The sequence below is a fragment of the Carya illinoinensis genome, chromosome 7, assembly GCF_018687715.1.
Source record: "Carya illinoinensis cultivar Pawnee chromosome 7, C.illinoinensisPawnee_v1, whole genome shotgun sequence".
Classification (NCBI taxonomy): Eukaryota; Viridiplantae; Streptophyta; class Magnoliopsida; order Fagales; family Juglandaceae; genus Carya; species Carya illinoinensis.
The window spans coordinates 5805062-5829440 of NC_056758.1; the positions used below are offsets into that span (position 1 = coordinate 5805062).

At 36.0% G+C, this 24379-nt stretch overlaps 1 protein-coding gene across 1 annotated transcript; it reads right to left on the reverse strand.

Moving 5' to 3' along the window:
* Positions 1 to 1145: 1145 nt before the first annotated feature.
* LOC122315315 (MADS-box transcription factor 23-like) lies at positions 1146 to 17977 on the reverse strand. Its single transcript, XM_043131169.1, has 9 exons — positions 17831 to 17977; positions 17513 to 17728; positions 5687 to 5765; positions 2652 to 2713; positions 2218 to 2317; positions 2051 to 2092; positions 1882 to 1965; positions 1591 to 1746; positions 1146 to 1497 (listed from the first exon to the last, which is right to left on the reverse strand). The coding sequence occupies exons 2-8, from the start codon at positions 17692 to 17694 to the stop codon at positions 1594 to 1596; spliced, it is 702 nt and encodes a 233-aa protein (XP_042987103.1). The 5' UTR covers positions 17695 to 17728; positions 17831 to 17977; the 3' UTR covers positions 1146 to 1497; positions 1591 to 1593.
* Positions 17978 to 24379: the final 6402 nt, after the last annotated feature.

Genomic DNA, 24379 nt, shown 5'->3' on the forward strand with positions numbered 1-24379 from the left:
TATATTCTATGGTCAATCGAGAGAAATCGGACTTGGGAGTGAAAGAAAAAGATGAATAGAGAAAGAATATAGAAGGACAGATCTCTCTTATCTAGGGTATCCTGAGATGATGATGGTACTGGTGTGAGATATAGAGCAACAAATCAAGTTTTACAGAGTAGGTTAGGGCTCAGGAGTCAAGAGAAGGAGCTTGAACAGTTAAAATTGTAGCCAACTGAAATGACGCGTTTTATTTCTATGCTTTTTTCCCACTAATTAAACGAGACATGTTTCATTTCGTGAGCAGGGATGCCCAAACGGGGACTGCATCCAGAATTTCTCTAATATTTTTGCCCATTTTCTCCCTCAAACCTTTGAGACCTTTCTTCTTCTAGAGCTCTGTCTTTTCCCTTTCCTCTAGGGTTTCATCGTTATACCATTCTTCTTTCAGATTTATTTTTTCTTAGCATATTCTGGTTAGAACATATTAGAACTAACACGCCGTATTGTGGTTCATTATAAATTTCTGATGAATAAGACCTTTGTCTTAAATTATCTTTTTCGGGACACTTCTATAGCTTAAAAAATTAAGGGGAAAAAAAAACGAAAAACAATATTCTTCGGCCACTAGGCAATTATTAGACTTATGTTCATGTAACTAGATATAGTGGCCTAGCCGCCTATGCTTTTTTTTTTTTTTTTTTCCTTGGATATACGCAAATTATATCAATAGATTAGAGAAAGACAAAAGTTGGGGGTGATAAATCAAAAGACAATCAAGTTGTCGTAATTGTCCAAAACTATGAGCCAAAAGCTCAAAACAATTATTAGTTATCGTGAATATAGACGAGTTAACAAATAACAATGATGCGGAAAGCATGCATGATACAATACTGAAGCTGAAATCCACCATGCATCATAGGAGTGTTCTGAGTGTTTGTTTTTATTAATTGGGTATCCACAAAAATGAAGATAAAACAAATCTTAATTTGCAAGAAATGGGCAAAAACAGGTTTAGAAACGCATACCCGTTCCTATAACAATTAGCTTGGGCAGTCACATGACAGGCTTCGAAGGAATTCATGACAAAGTTGATGCCATGAAGAACAGGCCGGAAAAAACAGTTAGCAACAAATGAAACAATCACAAAATATAACAACAACAACAATAATAAAAACGTGATTTTTATTGTCCAAAGTTTCTTTACAGAGTTACTAGTGAAAAAATAAATTTCTTCTCGGAGCCAATAAAACATTATGTTCCCAAAAGCCTGTATTCAGATCTTGTCCGATTCGTTTAATTTACATAGTACAATAGCTTAATTATTTCAACAATATATTGTTAACTGGATTTGTAGTTTATTTCACAAACTTAATATCACAAGAATCATTCATAATGCTGATGGGATTTTATCTAGCTCATTCACACCAAGAAGCGCTTTGTTATTTGCTAAGAGTAAGTTGAATAACATTTGTCCAAAATCCTCAGCTCACAGTTTTTTGATATGGACGTACTCTCCTGCAGTTCATGAGTTGTACTTGGGATCAACACATTAATAGAAAAAGGAAAACATTCTTCGATTAGTTTTTAAAAGGGAGGAGAAAAATTTACTTTTTACTTTGTTTCTCTTGTTGGTGGCTCATAATTTTGTTGCTCGGGCAGGCATAGCTGAAGATGGAAAGGGACATCCAAGTCGCCTCTGGGGTTAGTTCCATATGGGATGAAAGAACTTATGCTTGCAGCATTCATGTGCCTGGTGCTGTAAACCTGAGACATGGGTCGAATTGTTAAGCTAAAAAAGTTTACTAGTCTCATAGCTAATTACCATATCAAAACATGTAACGATAAATTTTGAATTCTTTGGGAATGTTTGGAGCTTGGATGAATTATAAACCAGAATACCTTATTGCATAATTCCATGTTTTCTTGGCGTACAAGGTTTACCCTCTTATAGAGTTCCATATTTTCCTGATGGACAAGATTGCCCTGTGATAAAAAGAGCAGTTTTTATACTGAGACGATTCATGATAGAAAACTGTAAGAAAGAAGAACGAGTGCATTTTGCAAAGACCTTTCGGCTTAGTTCTTGTATTTCATCAGTTAGGACTTGTTCCTGCAGACGTTAAAAGGGCATGTTTAGTGTCATGCAGGTGCTTCACTTTTAAAATTCATGAACTTCATGCACACACAGAAAAGGGGCCAGAGTGGAGGGGCTGGGAGAGGGAGTAGGTTTCTGACCTTCGTGAGTCGTACACCTTGCAGACTCATTTCTAGTTGATTCTCCAGATTTTGTAGGTCTTTGACACCCAAAGCATAAAGTTGTTGTCCCATCATATGCCTGCCTTATCATGACATATTAATTTGCTACGTACTTTATGGTTTATATAATTGTGGAGAGGGTTAAACTGCATGACTATTGTAATAATGTTGGAAAGACATACAGTAATCAAGCTGGTTTTTGAGGTATTTTACAGAGTCCACCTTTATCTAGATCTTATCATATACTATGAACATCCGAAAAATAAATTTTGGACACATGTTTGTAATTTATAGATATTTTATTTTGTACTGGCAGAGCAACGAGTCAACCTTCCTGTACAGGCCGGGTTAATCGCCTTTTGTTCCCTGTGAAATATTATCTAATTTAAGCTGAAGGAGATCATAGATGGTACCGTTGGTTTACTTGCAAGTTCTGCAGTTCTTGCCTTAAGATTGCTACCTCCCTTTGCCAGAACTAGCAAGTACAGAAGCACAAGTTAATTGCGTCAAAACTGCAAAGTTCTTTTCTTCATCATGACGAAAAAGAAAACTAAGAGAATGAAAAATCTGTCCATGAACATTAACTACTTAAAAATAAGTGGTCAACTCATTTTGTTGATTGGAGTCTGGTTGTGTCACATGTTTCTTTATAAAAAAGGAAGTTTTTGTTTATTGGGGGGAGAGGAAAAATGATGAATATATTCTAAGCTTTTTTTTGCCTCATCAGCTCTTCCTTTAATGGAAACATCTAGGATGTCCATTTTGGTTGGCTGGCTCAAATGCATGCATGCTCCAAATAATTTGGACAATACAACAGAAAGATGCATATTGTTTTGTAGCAGTGTGGTTGATTTATACCATGGATTAGCTAATCCAACTTAGTCATGTAATATTTTCATTAATTTGAGACAGTATGCACAACCACGTCCTGCAATTTGAAGCAATTACACAATTTAAACTTTCATAGTTTGACAGTTCACTACTTGATATCTTGTACTGATACTGCTTCGATCGTACGTCAAGACAAACGAACTATCTTATAATGGAATTATATATGTCAAAACATTGCAAAAGCATCAAGAGCTTGTTTGGAGGATAATATGTATTAGTTAGCAGGATAATGCTTGTGATTTTGCAAGTGCAAGCAAATAATTTGTAGCTCATATCCTTGGCTGATGTGAAGGCTATAACGTTACTAGATAATTTGAACTATTTTTTGGAGCAGATTATACGAGCTCAACCCAACTAAGCTTTAATGACATATATTTGCAATGGATCAGCTACGTAAATCCTTTTGCATATAGACTAGACATAATTTTTGATATTGCTGGTATTCTCTTCCTGGTTCTGAATGCACAGAAGAACTCATTAAACAAAACATCTAGTGTATTTAGCAGTAAATATATATATATATATATATATTTATATTTGTATGCATATATGTAGACACATTAACACAGATTAAATACCTGTGTGCTCTTGTGTGTATATACATACATTCATACATACATACAGACATACATATATTTATATATAATCATTACTAGTCCTGAAATGAAGCGAAAAACGGTTTTATGACATTGGCAAAGGTATGCTGTCATAACTTAGAATGTCAAATGTAACCATGAAAATTTTCACACACTCTCTCTCTCTGATCTCATGTTTCTCTGTCTCTTTTAAATCGATCATGTTCTTCTTCAGTTATAATTCTAAGTATTTTTTTTTATGCATGAGAACTATTTAACTAGAATGACAATGATTATGTTGATTAAATATCTGAGGTTCTCAGCCAAGGAATTGGATGAGCTCTGCTATGCTTAACTTGCATCTTGAAGGGTTTTGTAAGATACGAAGCAAGGGCCAAAAAGAAAGTATGTGAAAATTGGAGAAATATGAGCAGGAATTATTACTGCTTGTAGGGTATTCTTGCAAAACCATTGCTCTTGGATGCTCAAGTTTAAAGAACTTCTGTTCTTTAAGATCTTTTTTATGTTTTTGCCTGGAAACATAATTCCATTAAAAAGTAGTTCCTTTGACTTGGCCTAGCATGATGCTAGACTATTGTGATACTGATTGTTTTATGACCCTCCAGTTGGTTTGTGACCATTAACTGAGAGTTGGATGCCTTGTTATTGGAGTGATAACAACACTCAGGAGGAACAGAGCATCACATGATGTCCTTTTACTGATACATAGGCCGGTACTTGAGTTAATTTTTGGTTGATTAAGAACTTGAGATTGCTGTTTCAGCTGAAAGCTTTGTGATATTGTATCGATGCATAAACAACAAATATGTTGTTGTTGGTGTCTTGATGTACATTTCAGTCTTCTGCAAGCATATGTGTGTGCAAACAATGCGATTGGACGGCGAGGTTAAGGTTTAGAAGGAAAAGAAATAAAAGAATAATAAGGGAACTTAGAAATTCGAGGTTTATCTTTTTGTTTACATGATTATTGATCAGGCAGAACTGCAATAGGAAAAACGAGGTACTTGAACCTGATGACTACAGTGACTAGACTTTTCATTCTTTTCTTCAACCATATATGGGAAGAAACTATGCCTTCTATTTTTTCTAGTGGAGATAAAAGATCCCCAAATTGATAGATATATATACTTTAATGTGACAAGTGAGGGCACATGAGGAGGGGCTGTGCATGTGTCCAAATGGGCACAGGGGAGGGTTAGACATGGTAGACAATAAATGCTAAGACAAGGCTATTACAGCACAAGGCATGAGGTTTGATATTGAAAAGTAAAATTGGATAGTTTGGATATATTTTATCGGTCACTGTGATAGTTCTTCTCAATTCATCATGTTTAAAAGACCAACACTAGAAGTACTCATGTATTCTTAATTTAGAAACAATTGAGAAGGGAGCATGAAGGTTATAAAGCTTTCAGGGAATCATACAAGCATGCAACACATTCCAAGTAATGAGTAGTAATACTTTCAAGTCATTTTGCTTTTGAAGTTCTTGATCAGTTGCATGCCCTGTTAACGCTCACAGAGAAAAAGGATGATGGATTGCATGCATAAAGCATTGACAATAATATATTAATGCTTGCATGTATCTTTATCATGAAGCTATGCAAAACAGTTTTTCTATTTTCAGATCTTGCAGGTGTAATAGACTATGTTGTTGCACTATATATATATATGTACATGCTATATATTCATTATTGTCAGAAAATTGATATGATACTGTGCATGCTTTATTAATATAAACCTATCTTGAGCTCCATGATATGACAACTCCGGCCTACAGTTGACAACTGTGTACCATAATTGGGCTACTTAGTATATATATATATATATACCTAGCTCACTGATTCACGAGTAAATGAAGTCTACTACATATATTTTGGTAGTATTTAAAATCTGCAGTGGTTTCTACTTCAGAACACAAGCTATTACAGATGCAGCGTTAAATATTTTGCGAAGCATACCTTGACTTCTGATGCTGGATTCTGCAGTTGCTGATGTTCCCCCTTTGTTTTGTTATATCTTTCAGTTACTGCTTTGATGCTGATGAAAATAATTAGAATAATTAGATTTTGCAGTTTGCACGGTAAATACTGGTTTATGTATCATGATGAAAATGAAGCAACCATGAGACAGCCTTGAAAGTGTAAGAAAACATCATGTTCCAGTTCAAGTTGAGGCATGAGAAAAATAATCATGTCATACCTTGAAAGTGTAAGAAAACATCATGTTCCAGTTCAAGTTGAGGCATGAGAAAAATAATCATGTCATAAAGGCTTTTATGACAAAATCGATTAGTGAGCTTCAATTTGTAATGCAGGGAAATCCAAGTCTGATGATACAGAACTTACAAATTCTACAAGATAGCGTTGGACTACCTTCAGAAGGCAAATCACCACAAATATGACAAGAAAGGGTAATCCCACTTTGCATTAAGTACTTGCATATTTTCTTTTCCAATTGGCATGCATCTTTGAGTGTTGATCTTAGTTTCACTTAGCATAAAGATTTTTCTAAATCTCACATTGGTAGTCCCACTTCTTGTAACTATAGATTTTGATGTAGATAAAGACTTTGGCGGTAGGCTGGTAGCTAGATATGGGTATGGAGATCTGGCGCAGTCAAAAGATTGAGGATCAAGCTTTTCCCCACTTTGTTAAGTTGTTATGTTTAAACCTTCTTGAACAATTGAATGACTGTAAATTTTTTTTAACTTGGTTTGGTGACATGGGGCTTATGGATACTGTGACTACAATATATTTTAATTTTCTGGTACTATTATTTTGAGTTAATGACTACTCTTTTTATTTTCCACTGCGAATTAATTGTACATTTTTAATTGAGCATGTGGCCATACACTTTTTATGATAATATATGTGAGAGAGGTGGATGAAGAGTGGCCAACATCTCAACATCACGGCTTCTGCCAAATCATAAGCGGGACCAGGGGCATATATCACGGGTTGTTTAAATCGATTCATGTACTCCCATTTCTTACTTATGTTTCTTGTTTCCTACTTTTCTTTTCTAAGTTTGCTTTAGTTTATCCTTATCAAAAGATTTGTGCATACTTTCCTACACATGGTCTCTCCATTACTTTATAATAATTTTTGGGTTTCATACTAGCTAGCTGGCTGATCCTCTAGCTAGTTAACCAGTCTTTGTGATAATAGTTTATCGTTGGACTGTAGTTGAATTACCCTTAGAACTGTAGTATATGTTAGTTTATTTAATCACAAGGATGTATCAGACAAAGGTTATAACTTGGCTATCTTCAAAATGTTAACGAGTTTGACTATATTGCATGTCTACTCAATCAAAGTTGCAAAAGCTGACTATGAAAGCTATTGTTGCATGATAATGTTCCAACAATGACATTACATAGTTTTTAGTTGGATTATAGGTGTCAATGATGGTTTGCTTAATTAATAGTTTTCATTCGGATTAGCTACATGTTTAATATTGTTATTACATTTCCTATAGAGAATCAAGGAATCTAGGGTATCATTATCTTTGACAGGAAATGCATGTTCGATACAAAATAGTACGATTAAAGTCTCATAATTAGATTGATGTGGCATATGCAGATTGATGGAGAAAATGAGAAAAAGTTGAGAAAGCAGCTAGCAATATTGGTTGATAATGATGTAATTGAAGTAGAACTGTTAGGAAATTTGTCTATAATTATCATGAGTGATAAGAAAAGGCTGACCAAAAATAAAACCAAATTACAAAGCATGAACCCGGAAGAACAAAACCCAACTTACACATTTTTCTATTAGAGAAGTTATTAGAAATATTTGCTTATATATGACTATAACCTGACTAATCTGATAAGAACTTCAATGACCAGACATGAATTGTAACCCCTACACAAATAATATCAACAGAAAAATACTAGTATATAAACTAAGCTTGTGAGTAGAGTAGGCTAGCTTTTTAATGACATGCAATTTACAAACTTGGCATGCAACAAAACCTTGCAACCACTTGCAATATTAGTAGAAGCATCGCCCCATAACCATATTGGCCTTTTGTCTGAGGACCCTTTCTATTTCTCTTATCTCCGCTGCACAACCTTGCATCCCTCTCTTCTTGGCAGGGAGAGAACGCCTCTCCATGACCATATATATGCTGCTTTATATGTTCCCCATCTATATATATATATATATGTATATCTATATTTCCCCTCAGGTTCTTTGTCTTTTACTAATATTTCTGTGTTGTTTGCCCTAATTATCTTTTATCAGTACTGGTGATCAGACTCGTAATCTCGTACAGTACTTATGAATCGGATGGTATTTTCTATAAGAAGCTAGTTGAGCACTTCATGATCAAAGATACTAGTACTACAATTAAGCCTCCAACTACAATATAGGTAAGTGCAAACTGAGAAACAAGGTCTTGGTAATTTTGGTAAACAATCCTTTTGGAATATTGCATTTCATTGCTCTGTCTTAACAACTTTTCTTCCATGAGATCAATACCCTAATGGGAGAATAAAAACTATTCCAATTAGCTAGATTCAACAATTTTCAAGAAAAAAAAAAATATAGTTTCCCTTATATATAGTACTGATCTATATATGATTCAAACATATTATTCTTGATTGATTACCTAGATGATTTATGATATTAAAGCATATACTTTGGTGTTTGTACAGGTTAATAATTAATTGATGACGTTATAACTAATGCCCGATATACTTTGGCTTATAGATTAATGATAACATCATATATTTAGTACTACCTAAAAACCTAAGCAAAAATTATAGATATTTCAGAAATTATATATCGGTTCACTAGCACGTGATCTTCTCTTTCCCCCAACCCCACAAAAAAGAAAAAAGAAAAAAAAGAAAACAAAAAAAGAAAAAAAAAACAGAAGGCACAAGCACTACTTCTCTAGCAACTTCATCCATCAGCTAATTATTACTGATCTATTTATTTAAGTATCATTCTTTGCAAATTAATATTGGATCCAATAAAATAAAATCAAACAATTCTTTTAATTACTTTGTAAAATTCATTTCATAATTATATTAATTCTGGCATTCTGATCCATTCCTTTATATCAATTATGCATTATACTTATTTTCATATAATTCGAGTCTCCTCTAACCGTTTCTCTCTCGTCGTCCTCCTGAAGGCGATTAGGGCAAAACAGCATAGGTGGTGGGAATCGGCTTCATTCACTCAGGTGGAGGGAGCTGTGCGAGTATCGTGTTTGCCTAGGGTAAACAGAGAGGGCCGATGGAAGGATTGGAAGATCTGTGGGGAAATCTGAAGTTGAATGAGGAAGAGTGCGATCCAATCGACGTTTCGTGGAGGGAAAATGCTGAACTAAAAAAGCTGGGGGAGAGAAGCATTCTCGGGAAGGTGTTCGCGGAGCGGACGATCAGAGGGGAAATCATTAGATCCACCATGGAAAAAATTTGGAAGGTGAGTAAACCTCTAACTATCCGTGAGCTTGGATCGAATTGCTTTGTGATTTCTCTAGTTAATAGTAAGGATAAAATGAAAGTGTTGAGAGGCCGTCCGTGGTTGTTTGACAACCACCTGTTTGCGTTAATGCCATACATAGGGAAGGCTCAGATTCAATCGGTGGAGTTTTTCAAACAGAATTTCTGGATCCAAATGAAAAACTTACCGTTGGATTGTATGAACCGGGAGATGGGGGTGAAATTAGGGGAATCTATTGGGAGGGTTAATGAGGTGGAAGTGCAAGAAGGTAGAGTTGCGTGGGGTAAATTCCTGAGGGTGAATGTTGAATTGGATATAAGAAAGCAATTGGCGAGGGGAAGGACTGTAAATGTCTTAGGAGAGAAGTTGTGAATTCCTTTCCAATACTAAAAATTACCTAGGATTTGCTTAACCTGTGGATGTATTGTTCATGGTGAGAAGGGATGTTTACAGGTTAGAGGAGGGGCTGGACAGTATGGGGCTTGGATGAGAGCAAAACAGATTGGTAAGGTGCGAATTGAGCCTGTTAGTGAGGGGGAAGAGGAGGAGGATGGGAGTGGGGGTAATGTTGAGGAGGTTATAGGGGCTGAGAAGGTGGATGTGGAAAATACAGGGAGTGAGATGGATAGGGATGGAATAGAGAAGAGAGGGGGGGAGATAGTGTTGGGTAGTGTGGAAGGGGAGAGGGGGAATGGGGGTCCTGATGGACTGGTAGAGTCACCTAAGGGGTTGGTTAATGTTGGCCAACTTAGGAGGACAGGTACGGATGTGTCTAGTATTATGGAACAAGAAGGAGGGGGGGAAGAGAGGGGGGTTGAAGAGAAGGAAAAAGGGAAGAGAGGGAGCTGGAAAAGAAAAGCTAGAGGGTTGGGTAATAGAGAGGGCTTCAACTCTATCCTGGCTAAAAGAGGGTATGAGGGTGGGTATGAAAAGGAGAGTGAGAAGGAGAATAAAAAAAAGAAAATAAATGGTGATAGTTTGGAGCTATCTGATATTAAAGTGTTGGCGGAGGCTGGAAGTTAGCCCCGCCAATCATTATGAATTGCCTAAGTTGGAATTGTCGAGGGTTGGGCAACCCTCGTACAGTTCAAGACCTTTGTCGATTGGTAAAGGAGAATAAGCCCTGTTTGGTTTTTCTGTTGGAGATAAAGATAAAGGCAGGAAGAGTGGAAGCTTTAAAAGGAAGGTTGGACATGGAAGGTTGTTTTGTGGTGGAGCCAAGAGGATTAAAAGGGGGTTTAGCTCTATTTTGGGCTAGGAGTATAAATCTGGACATTTTAAGTTTCTCTTAATGGCATATTAGTAGTAAAATAAAGGGGAAGGGAAGGAATAAAGAATGGGTGTTTACAGGTTTTATGGACACCCGGAGGCTTCTAAAAGGGTTTTGTCATGGGATTTATTAAAAATTCTGGAACCAAAGGCAGGTGAGGCATGGTGTGTAGCTGGGGGTTTTAATGAGATCCTCTATCAAGCTGAAAAATGGGGAGGGAAGCAAAGAGAGGAGAAAGGGATGGGGCAATTTTGGGAGGTGTTGGATGATACAAGGCTTGTTGATCTTGGGTATGTGGGATGCCTTTATACATGGAGTAATAAGCATATGGATAGTACCTTCACAAAGGAGAGATTGGACAGATTTGTTGCCAATCCAGAATGGAGAAATATCTTTATAAATGGGAGGGTAGAGGGGCTGACTACTCTAAGCTCAGATCATATGCCTATTTTACTCAAGGCTTGTGGTTCCTATAGTGGTGTTGCTAAAAATGTGAGTAGTTTCAAGTTTGAAGCTGCGTGGGTTAAAGATAAGGAATGTGAGGAGGTAATTAGGGAAGGATGGAGTTACCAAGGGGTGGATGCAGGGAAGTTGAAGGGTGTGCAACACCTAAATTCTTGCAGTGGCAGGTTAAGGAAGTGGGCAAGGATTAAAGACAGAGAGAGGGGTGAGGAAATTAGGAGGTTGACTGGGGAAATAAAAAAATTACAAGGGGAAGAGGGACCGGAAAATGTGGTGATGATAAGGGAGCTTCAAAAACAGGCAGGGAATTTATTAGTCTAAGAGGATATCAAATGGAAACAGAGAGCAAAAAAGAATTGGTATAAACTTGGTGATAAAAATATAAAGTTTTTTCATGCATGTGCATCTCAAAGGAGGAAGAGAAATCAAATTGAGAGTGTTATGGATATGGATGGGAGGGTATGGGAGGAACAAAAGGAAATAGAAGAGGCTTTCTACAACCACTATCAGGCTGTGTATAAATCTTCTGACCCCTTATGGGTGAATATTGAACAGTGCCTTTCAGCATTGGATAGAAGAGTAACAGAGGAGATGAATGAGGAGTTGGAGAAAGATTTTACCAAAGAAGAGGTGGAAGTTGCTGTAAAACAGATAGAGCCTTTAAAATCTCCAGGTCCAGATGGATTTGGGGCAGCTTTCTATCAATCTTATTGGGATGTGGTGGGGGAAAAGGTGACAGCAGCAGTTCTGAGTGTGTTCAAGGGGGAAGAAAATATGAGGTTATGTAACCATACTCATGTGGTCTTGATTCCAAAGGTGAAGGAGCCAAAAACAGTGGGGGATTTCAGGCCTATTAGTCTTTGCAATGTCTTATATAAAATCATTGCAAAGATTTTGTCAAATAGATTGAAGGGTGTGCTTGATCAGGTTATTTCCTCCAACCAAAGCGCTTTCATTCCAGGAAGGCTTATTACAGACAACATAGTGGCTGCCTATGAGATTGTTCACTCAATGAAAGTGAGACATAAGGGGAGAAAAGGTAGTATGGCCTTAAAGTTAGACATCTCTAAGGCATATGATAGAGTTGAGTGGAACTTCCTGAGAGCTGTAATGGTAAAATTGGGTTTTGGAGAAAGGTGGGTGGGGCTCATTATGCAGTGTGTACAATCGGTATCCTTTGCTATAATGGTTAATGGGATGGCAAGTAACACTTTTGTTCCTTCTAGAGGATTGAGGCAAGGTTACCCACTATCACTTTACCTCTTTCTTTTGTGTGTAGAGGGTTTGAGTTCCCTTATTAATAAAGCTGAAAGGCAGAGAGTTTTAAGAGGGGTGTCAGTGGCAAGAGGGGGGGATAAGGGTGACACATTTGCTGTTTGCTGACGATTGTATTGTGTTTGGACAAGCCTCTTGGCAGGAATGGTTAAAGATTAAGCAGTTACTTGAGATCTATGAGAAGGCATCGGGGCAGTGTTTAAATAGGCAGAAAACATCCTTGTTTTTCAGTAGAAATGTTTGTGAGGATATAAAGAAAAGGATAAGAAAGGATATAGGGGCTGGAATTCAAAACAATTGTGAAAAATATTTGGGGTTGCCTGTGATGGTGGGGAGGTCCCAATATAATACTTTCAGGGGAATTAAGGATAGGGTGTGGAGTAAAATTAGTAACTGGAAGAATCTTTTCCTTTCCCCAGCTGGAAAAGAAGTGTTGCTGAAGGCTGTGATCCAGGCTATACCTACTTACCATATGAATGTGTTTAAACTTCCAGTTAAACTGTGTAAAGAGATTGCTGCATTAATGGCCAGATTTTGGTGGGGCTCAAAGCAAAATGGAAATAAAATACAATGGAGGAGTTGAGCTAAGATGGGGGCAACAAAGGCTGAAGGGGGCTTAGGTTTCAGGGAGCTTCAGTGTTTTAATAAGGCTCTCCTTGCAAAACAATGCTGGAGGGTCTTTAATATGCCTAATTCAGTTGCTGCCATGGTGTTAAAAGACAAGTATTTTAGAAATTCAGATTTGTTGAATGCAAAGCTGGGTGGTAGTCCTTCAAAAATTTGGAAAAGCTTGTGGGGGTCTCTTGATTTATTGAAGGAAGGGTTGGTATGGAGGGTGGGAAATGGGGAGAAGGTCCATGTATGGGGGGACAAATGGGTTCCACGTCTGAACAAGTTCTGTATTCAATCTCCTAGGGGTAATAACTGTCCTGAGCTTAAAGTGAAGGACTTGTTGATAGGAGGTAGATGGAATACTGGGTTGGTGAGAGAGTTGTTGCTAGAAGAGGAAGCTGATCTTGTGTGTGGCATTCCTGTTAGTCAAGCTAGTGCAGAAGATAAGAGGATATGGGCTCTCACAAGGGATGGGAAGTATAGTGTAAGGAGTGGTTATCATATGGAGAGGGCTAGGAGGTGTAGAGATGGAGGGGGGGCTTCAGAGATTAAGAATGGAAGAGAGGTGTGGTTAAAAATCTGGAGCTTAAATACACCTAAAGTGGTTAAAATTTTTATATGGAAAGCTGTTGTTAATAGCCTCCCTACAAAGAAAAATTTGTTTAAACGGAAGGTGGTGGATAATCCTTTTTGTCCTGTGCGCAAGGTAGAGGAAGAATCTGTATGCCATGTGATGTGGAGTTGCAAGGCTGCAATGGATGTATGGGCGGATTGCTCTAGTCCAGTTCAAAAATGGCCCCGGGTAGACTATATTGCATGTCTACTCAATCAAAGTTGCAAAAGCTGACTATGAAAGCTATTGTTGCATGATAATGTTCCAACAATGACATTACATAGTTTTTAGTTGGATTATAGGTGTCAATGATGGTTTGCTTAATTAATAGTTTTCATTCGGATTAGCTACATGTTTAATATTGTTATTACATTTCCTATAGAGAATCAAGGAATCTAGGGTATCATTATCTTTGACAGGAAATGCATGTTCGATACAAAATAGTACGATTAAAGTCTCATAATTAGATTGATGTGGCATATGCAGATTGATGGAGAAAATGAGAAAAAGTTGAGAAAGCAGCTAGCAATATTGGTTGATAATGATGTAATTGAAGTAGAACTGTTAGGAAATTTGTCTATAATTATCATGAGTGATAAGAAAAGGCTGACCAAAAATAAAACCAAATTACAAAACATGAACCCGGAAGAACAAAACCCAACTTACACATTTTTCTATTAGAGAAGTTGTTAGAAATATTTGCTTATATATGACTATAACCTGACTAATCTGATAAGAACTTCAATGACCAGACATGAATTGTAACCCCTACACAAATAATATCAACAGAAAAATACTAGTATATAAACTAAGCTTGTGAGTAGAGTAGGCTAGCTTTTTAATGACATGCAATTTACAAACTTGGCATGCAACAAAACCTTGCAACCACTTGCAATATTAGTAGAAGCATCGCCCCATAACCATATTGGCCTTTTGTCTGAGGACCCTTTCTATTTCTCTTATCTCCGCTGCACAACCTTGCATCCCTCTCTTCTTGGCAGGGAGAGAACGCCTCTCCATGACCATATATATGCTGCTTTATATGTTCCCCATCTATATATATATATATATGTATATCTATATTTCCCCTCAGGTTCTTTGTCTTTTACTAATATTTCTGTGTTGTTTGCCCTAATTATCTTTTATCAGTACTGGTGATCAGACTCGTAATCTCGTACAGTACTTATGACTCGGATGGTATTTTCTATAAGAAGCTAGTTGAGCACTTCATGATCAAAGATACTAGTACTACAATTAAGCCTCCAACTACAATATAGGTAAGTGCAAACTGAGAAACAAGGTCTTGGTAATTTTGGTAAACAATCCTTTTGGAATATTGCATTTCATTGCTCTGTCTTAACAACTTTTCTTCCATGAGATCAATACCCTAATGGGAGAATAAAAACTATTCCAATTAGCTAGATTCAACAATTTTCAAGAAAAAAAAAAAAATATAGTTTCCCTTATATATAGTACTGATCTATATATGATTCAAACATGTTATTCTTGATTGATTACCTAGATGATTTATGATATTAAAGCATATACTTTGGTGTTTGTACAGGTTAATAATTAATTGATGACGTTATAACTAATGCCCGGTATACTTTGGCTTATAGATTAATGATAACATCATATATTTAGTGCTACCTAAAAACCCAAGCAAAAATTATAGATATTTCAGAAATTATATATCGGTTAACTAGCATGTGATTTTCTCTTTCCCCCAACCCCACAAAAAAAAAAAAAAAAGAAAAAAAACAGAAAAAAAAAAAAGAAGAAGGCACAAGCACTACTTCTCTAGCAACTTCATCCATCAGCTAATTATTACTGATCTATTTATTTAAGTATCATTCTTTGCAAATTAATATTGGACCCAATAAAATAAAATCAAACAATTCTTTTAATTACTTTGTAAAATTCATTTCATAATTATATTAATTCTGGCATTCTGATCCATTCCTTTATATCAATTATGCATTATACTTATCTTGTCTTAGTAATGCACAACCTATCTATAGATTCTTATTAAATCCAGTACCTCTCCGCACACTAGTATTTTAACTAGCTTAATTTTGAGAATATTGGTAATCTAACACACTCTAACAATTCGTTGCACTAAAAACAGAAAAATCAGCCAGCCCTAAATATTTCTAGAGAGAGAAGCTACCTTCTCTCTAGAAATCCAAACCAAAAACTACCTCAGAGGGGGGTGGGAGCTTTGGCTCCTCCCTCCCTCCGTCCTCCCAGATGCAGTTTCTCCAAGTTTAATTTTCCAGTCGATGCTTTTGGTTTTGGTTTTTGGTTTTTCGATCAAAGCATGGAGAAGTGGCGTTCGATGTTTTCTTGTGGCCAGCAACCATCACGTGCCCCACTGTGGGGTTCCAACCTTCGATCTTTCATATTGCAGAAGCGTTTGCCAAAAGGAGCGGTGTGTGACCCACATGTCTGGATCAAAATACGCAAGTGGCCTCCACCACATAGAGGGATCTGCTGCTGCAACGAGTGGCTTTTCTGGGGTCAGCGATTTCAGTAACTTTAAGGTCAGAGTGTCCTCACGCGTCACTACAGCCTCATTCTCAGTGTTTTTTTTTGGTTTTCAGTGTATTTCAAGTTTCTGTTTGTTTTAGTATTCCTGTGTATTTCTGTTGTTGTTGTTTGCACTTAGTTTAAAATAATAAGAAATAGATTATTGGACTTGTTGTCCATAGCAGGAGAACCATTTCCTCCTTTGGAGGATGAGGGATGGTTTTCTCGCTCCTCCTTTGAAAGATGGGGGTTGGTGTTTCCCTCTCCTTTTTTGGAGGATAGGGGTTTGGATACCCTCTCCTCTTTTGGAGGTTGGATGATGGATATCTGTGTTTATATAATGTGGTGTTTTTCTCAGACAAACAGGGATGAATATATTTGTTGTTACAGAGTCTTGTATCTCAGAAGGTTTTGACATTAGAGAGTTTATAGAAATTAAAACAATATTTGTCACGAAGAAATTTATATACGGGGAAACCCCAAACAGATGAGTAATTTGACTTGTAATTTAAGTTTTTTCCTATATTTATCAGTCACAATTGTAGCTTCGATTTTATTTGAATAAAATGAAATCTGTTAACCATTTAAAAAAAAAAAAAACAATTAGTTATATACTAGGATTAGGTATTGACTGAAATATATTTCACGATCAAAAAGAGAACCGAAAGAAAATGATCTAAAACAGATGCCATGCTTGTTTATTGCATTTTGAACCTCTAAACAAAAGAGAGTACTGACTAAAGCGATCTAGGAGAGGGCCGGGGTTATAATATAAGAAACGCAAGATTTCATGATCAGTCTCCTACTTACCTGGAAACACATTCATTATATATAATTAATTCACCATCATTTTTGTTTCATCTAATTAACTTCTCGTTGTTCAAACTGAAAATGAGTCCCACTGTTTATAGAGTTCGTGGTCAAAGCTTGTCTAGATTTTCTTACCAGGGAGACTAGCTAGCTAGGGTAGCGATACCCAGTTATAAAAGGCTGAAGAGTCCCTTTATTCTGTTTCTGATTCCCCTATATATATATGTAATATCCCCAAAGTTTACATCCAAATTAATGAAGGCCATGGCTTTAATTATATCCTGTTCTAATTACGAATGGCCTGAAAGCAGATGGTTTTTCTCTGGATCAAGCTGTGTAGATTCAAGCTTATGCAGAGCGGCCAGTCCTTAGGACCATCTACACACCACGAGCCAAGATTCCTAGTCTCTTTGTCATTTACTGCCATGCAGACTATGTACATAGTGGACACCTGAATGGATAATATTGATTAACATATATACATATATTTTTTGAAGGAGAGGACAGCTGAAAAGTTCTTGGAAGATAGAAAAGTACTAAGGAATCGCAAGAAAGAGATATATATTTACATCATCTGCAAAATATAAGCTTCAGGTGCAGAAAATGTTCTGTATTATGCAAAATCCTTATATTGTTGTCCAGAAAAGAAAATGAAATGGATATGGTTAAAATCATGATATATAGAGAAAGTATTAGAAAAAAGGAACAAATAGGAGTATTGCAAAATGGAAAGGAAAAAAAAATAAAATTGCCAGACCTGGTGCTTGAAAACTCATATAGTTTCCCAGTGCTGGAGAAGATTACAACGCTAACTTCAGCATCACACAGGATTGCTAGCTCCTTTGCCTTTTTTATCAATCCTTTTCTACGCTTGGAGAAAGTAACTTGTCTACTCGTTGAATTATCGATCCTTTGAATGGCGATCTTCCCTCTCCCCATCTCTGATCTGCTAGTGCTTTCTATATTAGGGTTCCTGCAACAACTGTACCCTTGATAAATAATTATTTAAAGATCATTAATGAACAGGTAAAGGTTGAAAGGGATTTGATTGAAAGGGATTTGATGAAAACCTTACTTAGTTGAGCAGCTCAACACTTTGAGCAAACATTGATCTGATCATGGTGGTTTAGATTGGCGATTGAGATCATTTGTGATGCATCTTTTTCATTTTCTCCCATCAAGAAGAGAAAAAATCTTGCAGGACTAGTAGAAGTACTGAAGATAATAACTCCAAATGAGTGTATTAATATATAGAGACGGCCTAGAGTACTGGTTTGAGATATATTAGAAAATTACGAAATGGGGCGCTAGCTGTTTATTCATCCTTAACTTACTCGAGTATTTTAATGGCGATGAGCGTAGAAAAACAGAAAAGAAACAAATATTTTAATGGGGCGGGGTGTAGATTGTGGTAACACTGATGCCGCGTGGGACACAAGTGTTACTATCCCAGGAAAGTCTGATGAGCCATTAGTAACAAAATTTATCAGCCACAAAAATTATTCTTTAATTAATATGGTGATCTCTCACACACACACACATCCTTTGGTGAGCAGCTTGATGCAACTTTGGAACTCATGCAAGTTAATTCATGCATGGGAGACTGGTTATCATGCCCAGATCATAACGTGGACGAGGCCGTACGTATATGGGAATTAATAATAATTTGGAAGAGCTATATATAATGGAGTTTTACCGAAACAAAAACTCTCGTGCCCAAAGAAAATTAGTACTAGTGGAGCTAATCGAAGAAAGTTTAATGGAGCTAATCGAAGAAAGTTTAATTTCAAGTATACAACGATGAGCACACACACGTATACCATGCTATTTGAGTTGTCCTTGGCGGGCTTTTGCTAATTTCAAGATTATACTCACCATCCACATGATTATATAGCTTAAATTGTGAGATTTGATTTATAATATTCAAATTTTAAAATTTATATTTCAAATTAAATTATATCATATAAACATTTTATTAATTATCTTATCGGCCATATATGAAAATTTCTATCTATAAACCAGTATACACTAGATTTTAATTTATTAGCAATGACGCGTTGTTGTCAGAAATGTTTTGTTTGCAAACATCAAATTGTTTCCAATCATCAAATGTAAACATAATTAAGGAAAGCATATTTTTCATATAATTTTCAAGAAAATATACCATTTTTGTAATTTTCCTCATACTAATTACCACATATAACTTCCTTTCGGCACATATATATGTTTAATTTCTGAAACTGATCATGCAAAGAGATCTCGAGAACGTTGTCATTATATGGAAGGGATTAAAATCTGCAAATTAATGTATTAATCTTCCCTAAAATTTTAGGTTCACGAACTAACTACTCTTAGTTAAACTAACCATGCACTTATTTTCAGATCCATCAGTACCAAAGTGCAACTTGTTACATGCAATTGGTCACCCCTAAATATAAACAAGTTTTATTCAGTGGAAAACCTTTGATTAAACTCTAATAATTTTGGAAGGAAAAACGTGAAAATATATACCAAGCCAAAACATGATCGAGGAACTTATAGCTAGATCATTCATATTAAAATGTAACTTCATAGACATATACCCTGCACGTGCTATTCATGTACGATTATTGACTGACACGCGTGTACATGGAGGTCTAGATCAGTCATACACCATCCGCCAATCGAGGGGCGTCTTCCCACGCTTTTATCGAGCTTAGTAGCCCAATGGCAAACAGTTCTCCGTGCTTCCAAGCTCATGTAGGTGTACGAGCGAGTTCTTGTCTGGCCAAAATTAGATTACTAAGCTACTTATGAGAAAATGGCAATATTATGCAGGTATATAGGGAAAGTGTTATTAATATCAATTTAATATACAAGTCTTAGTGATTTACGTTTTGCATTAAATATAGTTGTTATTGCACCGATAATCATAATTAAAGGTCTGGCGTGGCTGTCTCCAAACATAGTTTGCTATTGGCTAAGCCCACGTGGATGCGATTTCTCAAACCAATAACATTCGATATATATGACTATGATAGCTCTACCGTGGCTACCCTTGAATCTTGAATTAAGGAGACATCAAGTCCAAGAATATTAGGTCAAATTTTTATACCACTTGGCCAACTGCATGCGAATTAACTTGGGCCAGGTGTCAATCATCAGGAAATCATATATTTACGTAGACGGTAGACCAAGGGAAAGGTGATTTTGCGTACATTCCCCACTCAGTTTATCATCCCAACAATGAATTGTACGTGTCGCTTCACTGATCAGTCATTATACAAATGAAAAATTACATCTTTTTAGTTTGTAGTACTGAAGCAAATAGTATATCATAAATTAAGAAGAAACTAGAAAGCACGAGATTCATCATAACTTTTATTTCTCCTACGCATGCAAGGACGAAATTAAGTAGATTTTTAAGTTATTTATTTTTTCCCTTTGAAAGGAGATGGATGTTTGTGATCCCTCAGATCGATCATCTGATATTGCATACTAGCTTATGGATTGGACATGATATATAGTTGCAGTTCATTATGTACTTGACAAAACTTTCAGTACCTGTAGTACTAGTACTGTTGGCATGCATTTTACACTTTAACCTAGCTAGCTCCTTCCATGCGTGTTAGGGTTTGTCTATCGAACCCTGTTCATCTCTACATTCCAATTTCCAAAAGTGATCATTACTCATGATGTGCTACAACCATGTTCAGAATTACTAATTTGTATATGGCATTATCTATGTTCTTGACAAACATCGGCAAGTTGCATCTTCAAAAACACATTTTAAAAGAGCTAGCTCTAACATTGATGTTGAAAATATAGTTACGAATGGATTATACAAAAATAACTCTACAAATGGATATAATTTTATATGACCTGTTAAATCTACTGTATAATAAAAATAACTTTATAATCTGACAAATCACATCAAGTCATATTAGTTTGTGAGATTACTTTTGTGTAATCCCTTTCATGTTGTGACTAAAGTATTTTTTCTGTTAAAGAAGTGTTATAGGTACAAAAAGATTTCATAAAAGTAAACTCATAAATTGACGAGATTTTATACGATATATTAGATTTACTTTATAATAAAAATAACATTATAATTTGACGTACCATATCAGATCACCTTAATTTAAAAGTTTACTTTTATAAAATTTCTTGGTGACTAAAGTATTTCTGAAATTTACATGAAGAGTGCTAAAACTTTTTCTTTAATATATATATACTCTACTTCGTAAGGTGAAGTTGGACGACTAACTGTTTGACAAGCAAATTATCAGGGATATGCAGCGATATCAATCTAATTGCAAATATGAATCTTGCTATGTAAAGGAATGTAATTGCAGGTACACAGTGGCGGACCTACATATATCTAAGGTGCCTCCCAAAATTTTTTGAAAAATCAAAATATACCCTAATTTTTAATCATAATTTTATAAATATAGAAAATGGCCCCCATAAAAAAATTTATAATCTCCATATGCTATACAAAATTTAATAAAATTTCAATATGCTTAGAAATGTCTCTTCATTTTTTTTTCCCTATTATCTCATAATTTTGTATAATTTCTATATATTATTTATTTTTAAGAGTGTAGTCTCACAAAAATTAAATCAAAACTAAGGTTAGAAGAAATAATAAATTTAATAATTGAATTCTAGAGTTTTTTTGTTATACAATATTAGACTTCTTATAAATATAGAATCCAAAGTAAAAAATACAACAAAAATATTTAAGGTTGGTGATCAATATGGAAAATGGTTGAGAGGTTTTATCATCTAGACTTCATTGAGTAAGAAAAAACTTATTTAAGGTTTGTATTATAGTATTATATGCTCAATGTGATAGAAAATATATAGAGTTTACATGAAACTTAATAAACTAGCTTACATACTAGAATGAAAGAGAACATTTTCAAAGATCACTTAATAGTTTATATGAAGCAAAACTTCTAAATAATTCATTAGAAAAATAATAATGGATGAATATTATTTCATAAAACATTATCACCAAAAATCTGAAATATATTAAAATGTTGTGTTTTTAGAATCTTATTTTTACATGTAAATTGCAAATTATTGAAATCTAATTCTATATATGTTTTTATGAGTTTTGAATTTTAATGGGTCGCACATTAGAAAATTTGCCCCCCTCAAGAAAATTGCAGGTTCCACCACTACAGGAACGCATTAAATTTGATATCCCGTATTTAAGTATATTTTAAATTAAATAATCATTTCATTTGTTAAGGTTATGGATTTTCTTATTTTAAATATTACATGATTTACGTAGTATTATTTTACAATTTTTAGTTGTGAAATTTAATTTAATGTATTTCTTATTATTAAATATTGTTCATTATTTAAATTACTCTTTATTTTATATTATTTTATTATTTTATTGTTGGATTTTATTATTTTATTTTATTTAGTTACTACGTTTAAATTATTTTGTTTAAATTGTTGTTTTGAAATCATTTTTGTTGGATCGACCCTGAGTTGAAAAGACTGGATCTCGTTTCTTTTTTTTCTTTTTTTTTTTCCTTCTTTCATTTTTTTTTCTTTCATTTTTTTCCTTCCTTTTCTCCCCTCCCCTACTTCTATAGTACGACCCCCATCCCCTCACCGAAACCTTTCTCTCAACACAGCCTCGTCGCGCACTGCCCAATCTCGCCACCACCAACCTCACCGGTTCACCCTCACTCTGGCGACTTTTCCACCACCACCGGTCTCCTCCCTTGCGGCCTCTCCCACTCTCCCATCATAGCACCCAACCCATAGCCTCCCCTTGATCTCCTTCTCCTCCATGCTCCACCATGACGCCACGGTAGCCCAGCCCCTCTCAGCATGTAGCGACCCTTCCCTTCACTAGCCCCAGCCATTGCAGCTCCTCTTTTCCCCTTTCTTTCCCGAAATGCCCATTACTCTTTCTCGGTTTCTTTCCTCTCCCTAGCCCCCAACATTGTCGTGGCATAGTCCCATGCCGCTAGCTGCCCCCCCTTCACTAGTGTACCTCCAGACACTGAACCAACCCCTCGCGGTACCTGTCCCCCACATGAACACAACTCGAAATGGGTTTCCCCCTCTTTGCACGGCTAGATCCATCGCCCACGCTGCCATCCACGGCCTTCAGTCGCCACCACCAGCTCCACTAGCCTCCCTTAGCTCATCCTTGCCCAGCCCAAGCTTCCCCTAACTCTCCTATCCATTTTCCATTTTGAGACTCACAACCATTGCTTGGGAAACATTGTCCGCCACTGCTCCGCCACTTTTGGCATGACTTTTGATCTTCCAGGGTTGTCTTTCGTCATTGTAAGTATTTTTCTAAAAGACTTTTGAGATTTAAATATATTTTTTCACTAATAATTTTCTACAGTCTAGTTGGTTATGCCAAGCTGTCTCTGAGGAGTATGGGGGTTGGATCGGATTGAAGGATGAGGTTTTTTGTGAAATTGGATTGTGTTTGGGTTGTTATCAGTTGTGTTTAGTGTCATGCTATTCATTGCATTATTGCATGCATGCTCATCTGTTGTAAATGAAAACTGGGTTATCATGTGAGAAATGATTTTTGGGTGCGTGCGTTTCACGACTTGAAGTCGAGATTGGTATTATTTTGGTGGAGCTCCTCTGGTCACCCGGGAGTATAATATACTAAGTGGCGTCCCCTGAGTTGTCGTTGAGCGACAACGGGATTGGATGAGATGGTAACGCTCTCATGCCAACAATGGGGGCTAGTGGATGCAAGCGGCCACGAATGTGCTAGACGTGAAATTGGGCATCGTTCGTTACGAAGTCATAGATATAGTAGTTACTTATGGTGTGACGACGGGAGCCAGGGTTTGCAGATGATCCTTAGGGGAGATCATGGTGCATATAAAATAATATAGATAATGGGCCATTTTTTGTGAAAATTGTGGTTTTGATAAATGGATATGTGGACTATTTTCTAGGAAAATTGTAATTTTATACTCAGGCCATTTTATGAAAAAATAGCAGTTGTTTATTTTAATGGACTTGGTTTGGGCCAAATGAAATGTTGGCATGCGTTCGAAAATAATCATTTTTGAAAAAGAAATGATGGTTTTGAGCTCATGCATATTTCGGCATGTGCATACATATATGTTGGTTGTTTAAATGTGTTTTTATATCGTGGATTGTTTGGTTGATTATTTATTAACATTCACAATCTCACATGGTATTTGATACCCTATAGTACCGTTTTATGATACTATAAATTTTGATGTAGATGAAGACGTATGTTGAGCCTAAGAGATCAAGCTCACCAGAGGATTGACCTGGGGTTGCTTTCTCATGTTTGGGATTTGTTTCTCTCTTTTGCTGTATACCTTTGGTTTGTATTATATTTTTATTAGATTACTGTATAACTTTTGAAAGCATTTTATTTTGGGAGACTTGTATTTAAAGTTCTGATACTTAGTCGACTAAATTTAATTTATCCGCTGCGACTTTTGTTTTACACTTGTTGCATATGGACACACTTCGCACTTGTCGTTGGAGTGCGTAATCCGTATTGTTAGCATCTCGACATCATGATTCACACATTTCCATACATGGGAGTACTAGTTTACTTATTCTAGTTTTGCCGAACCGAAAACTGGTAAAACTGGAGTACCGA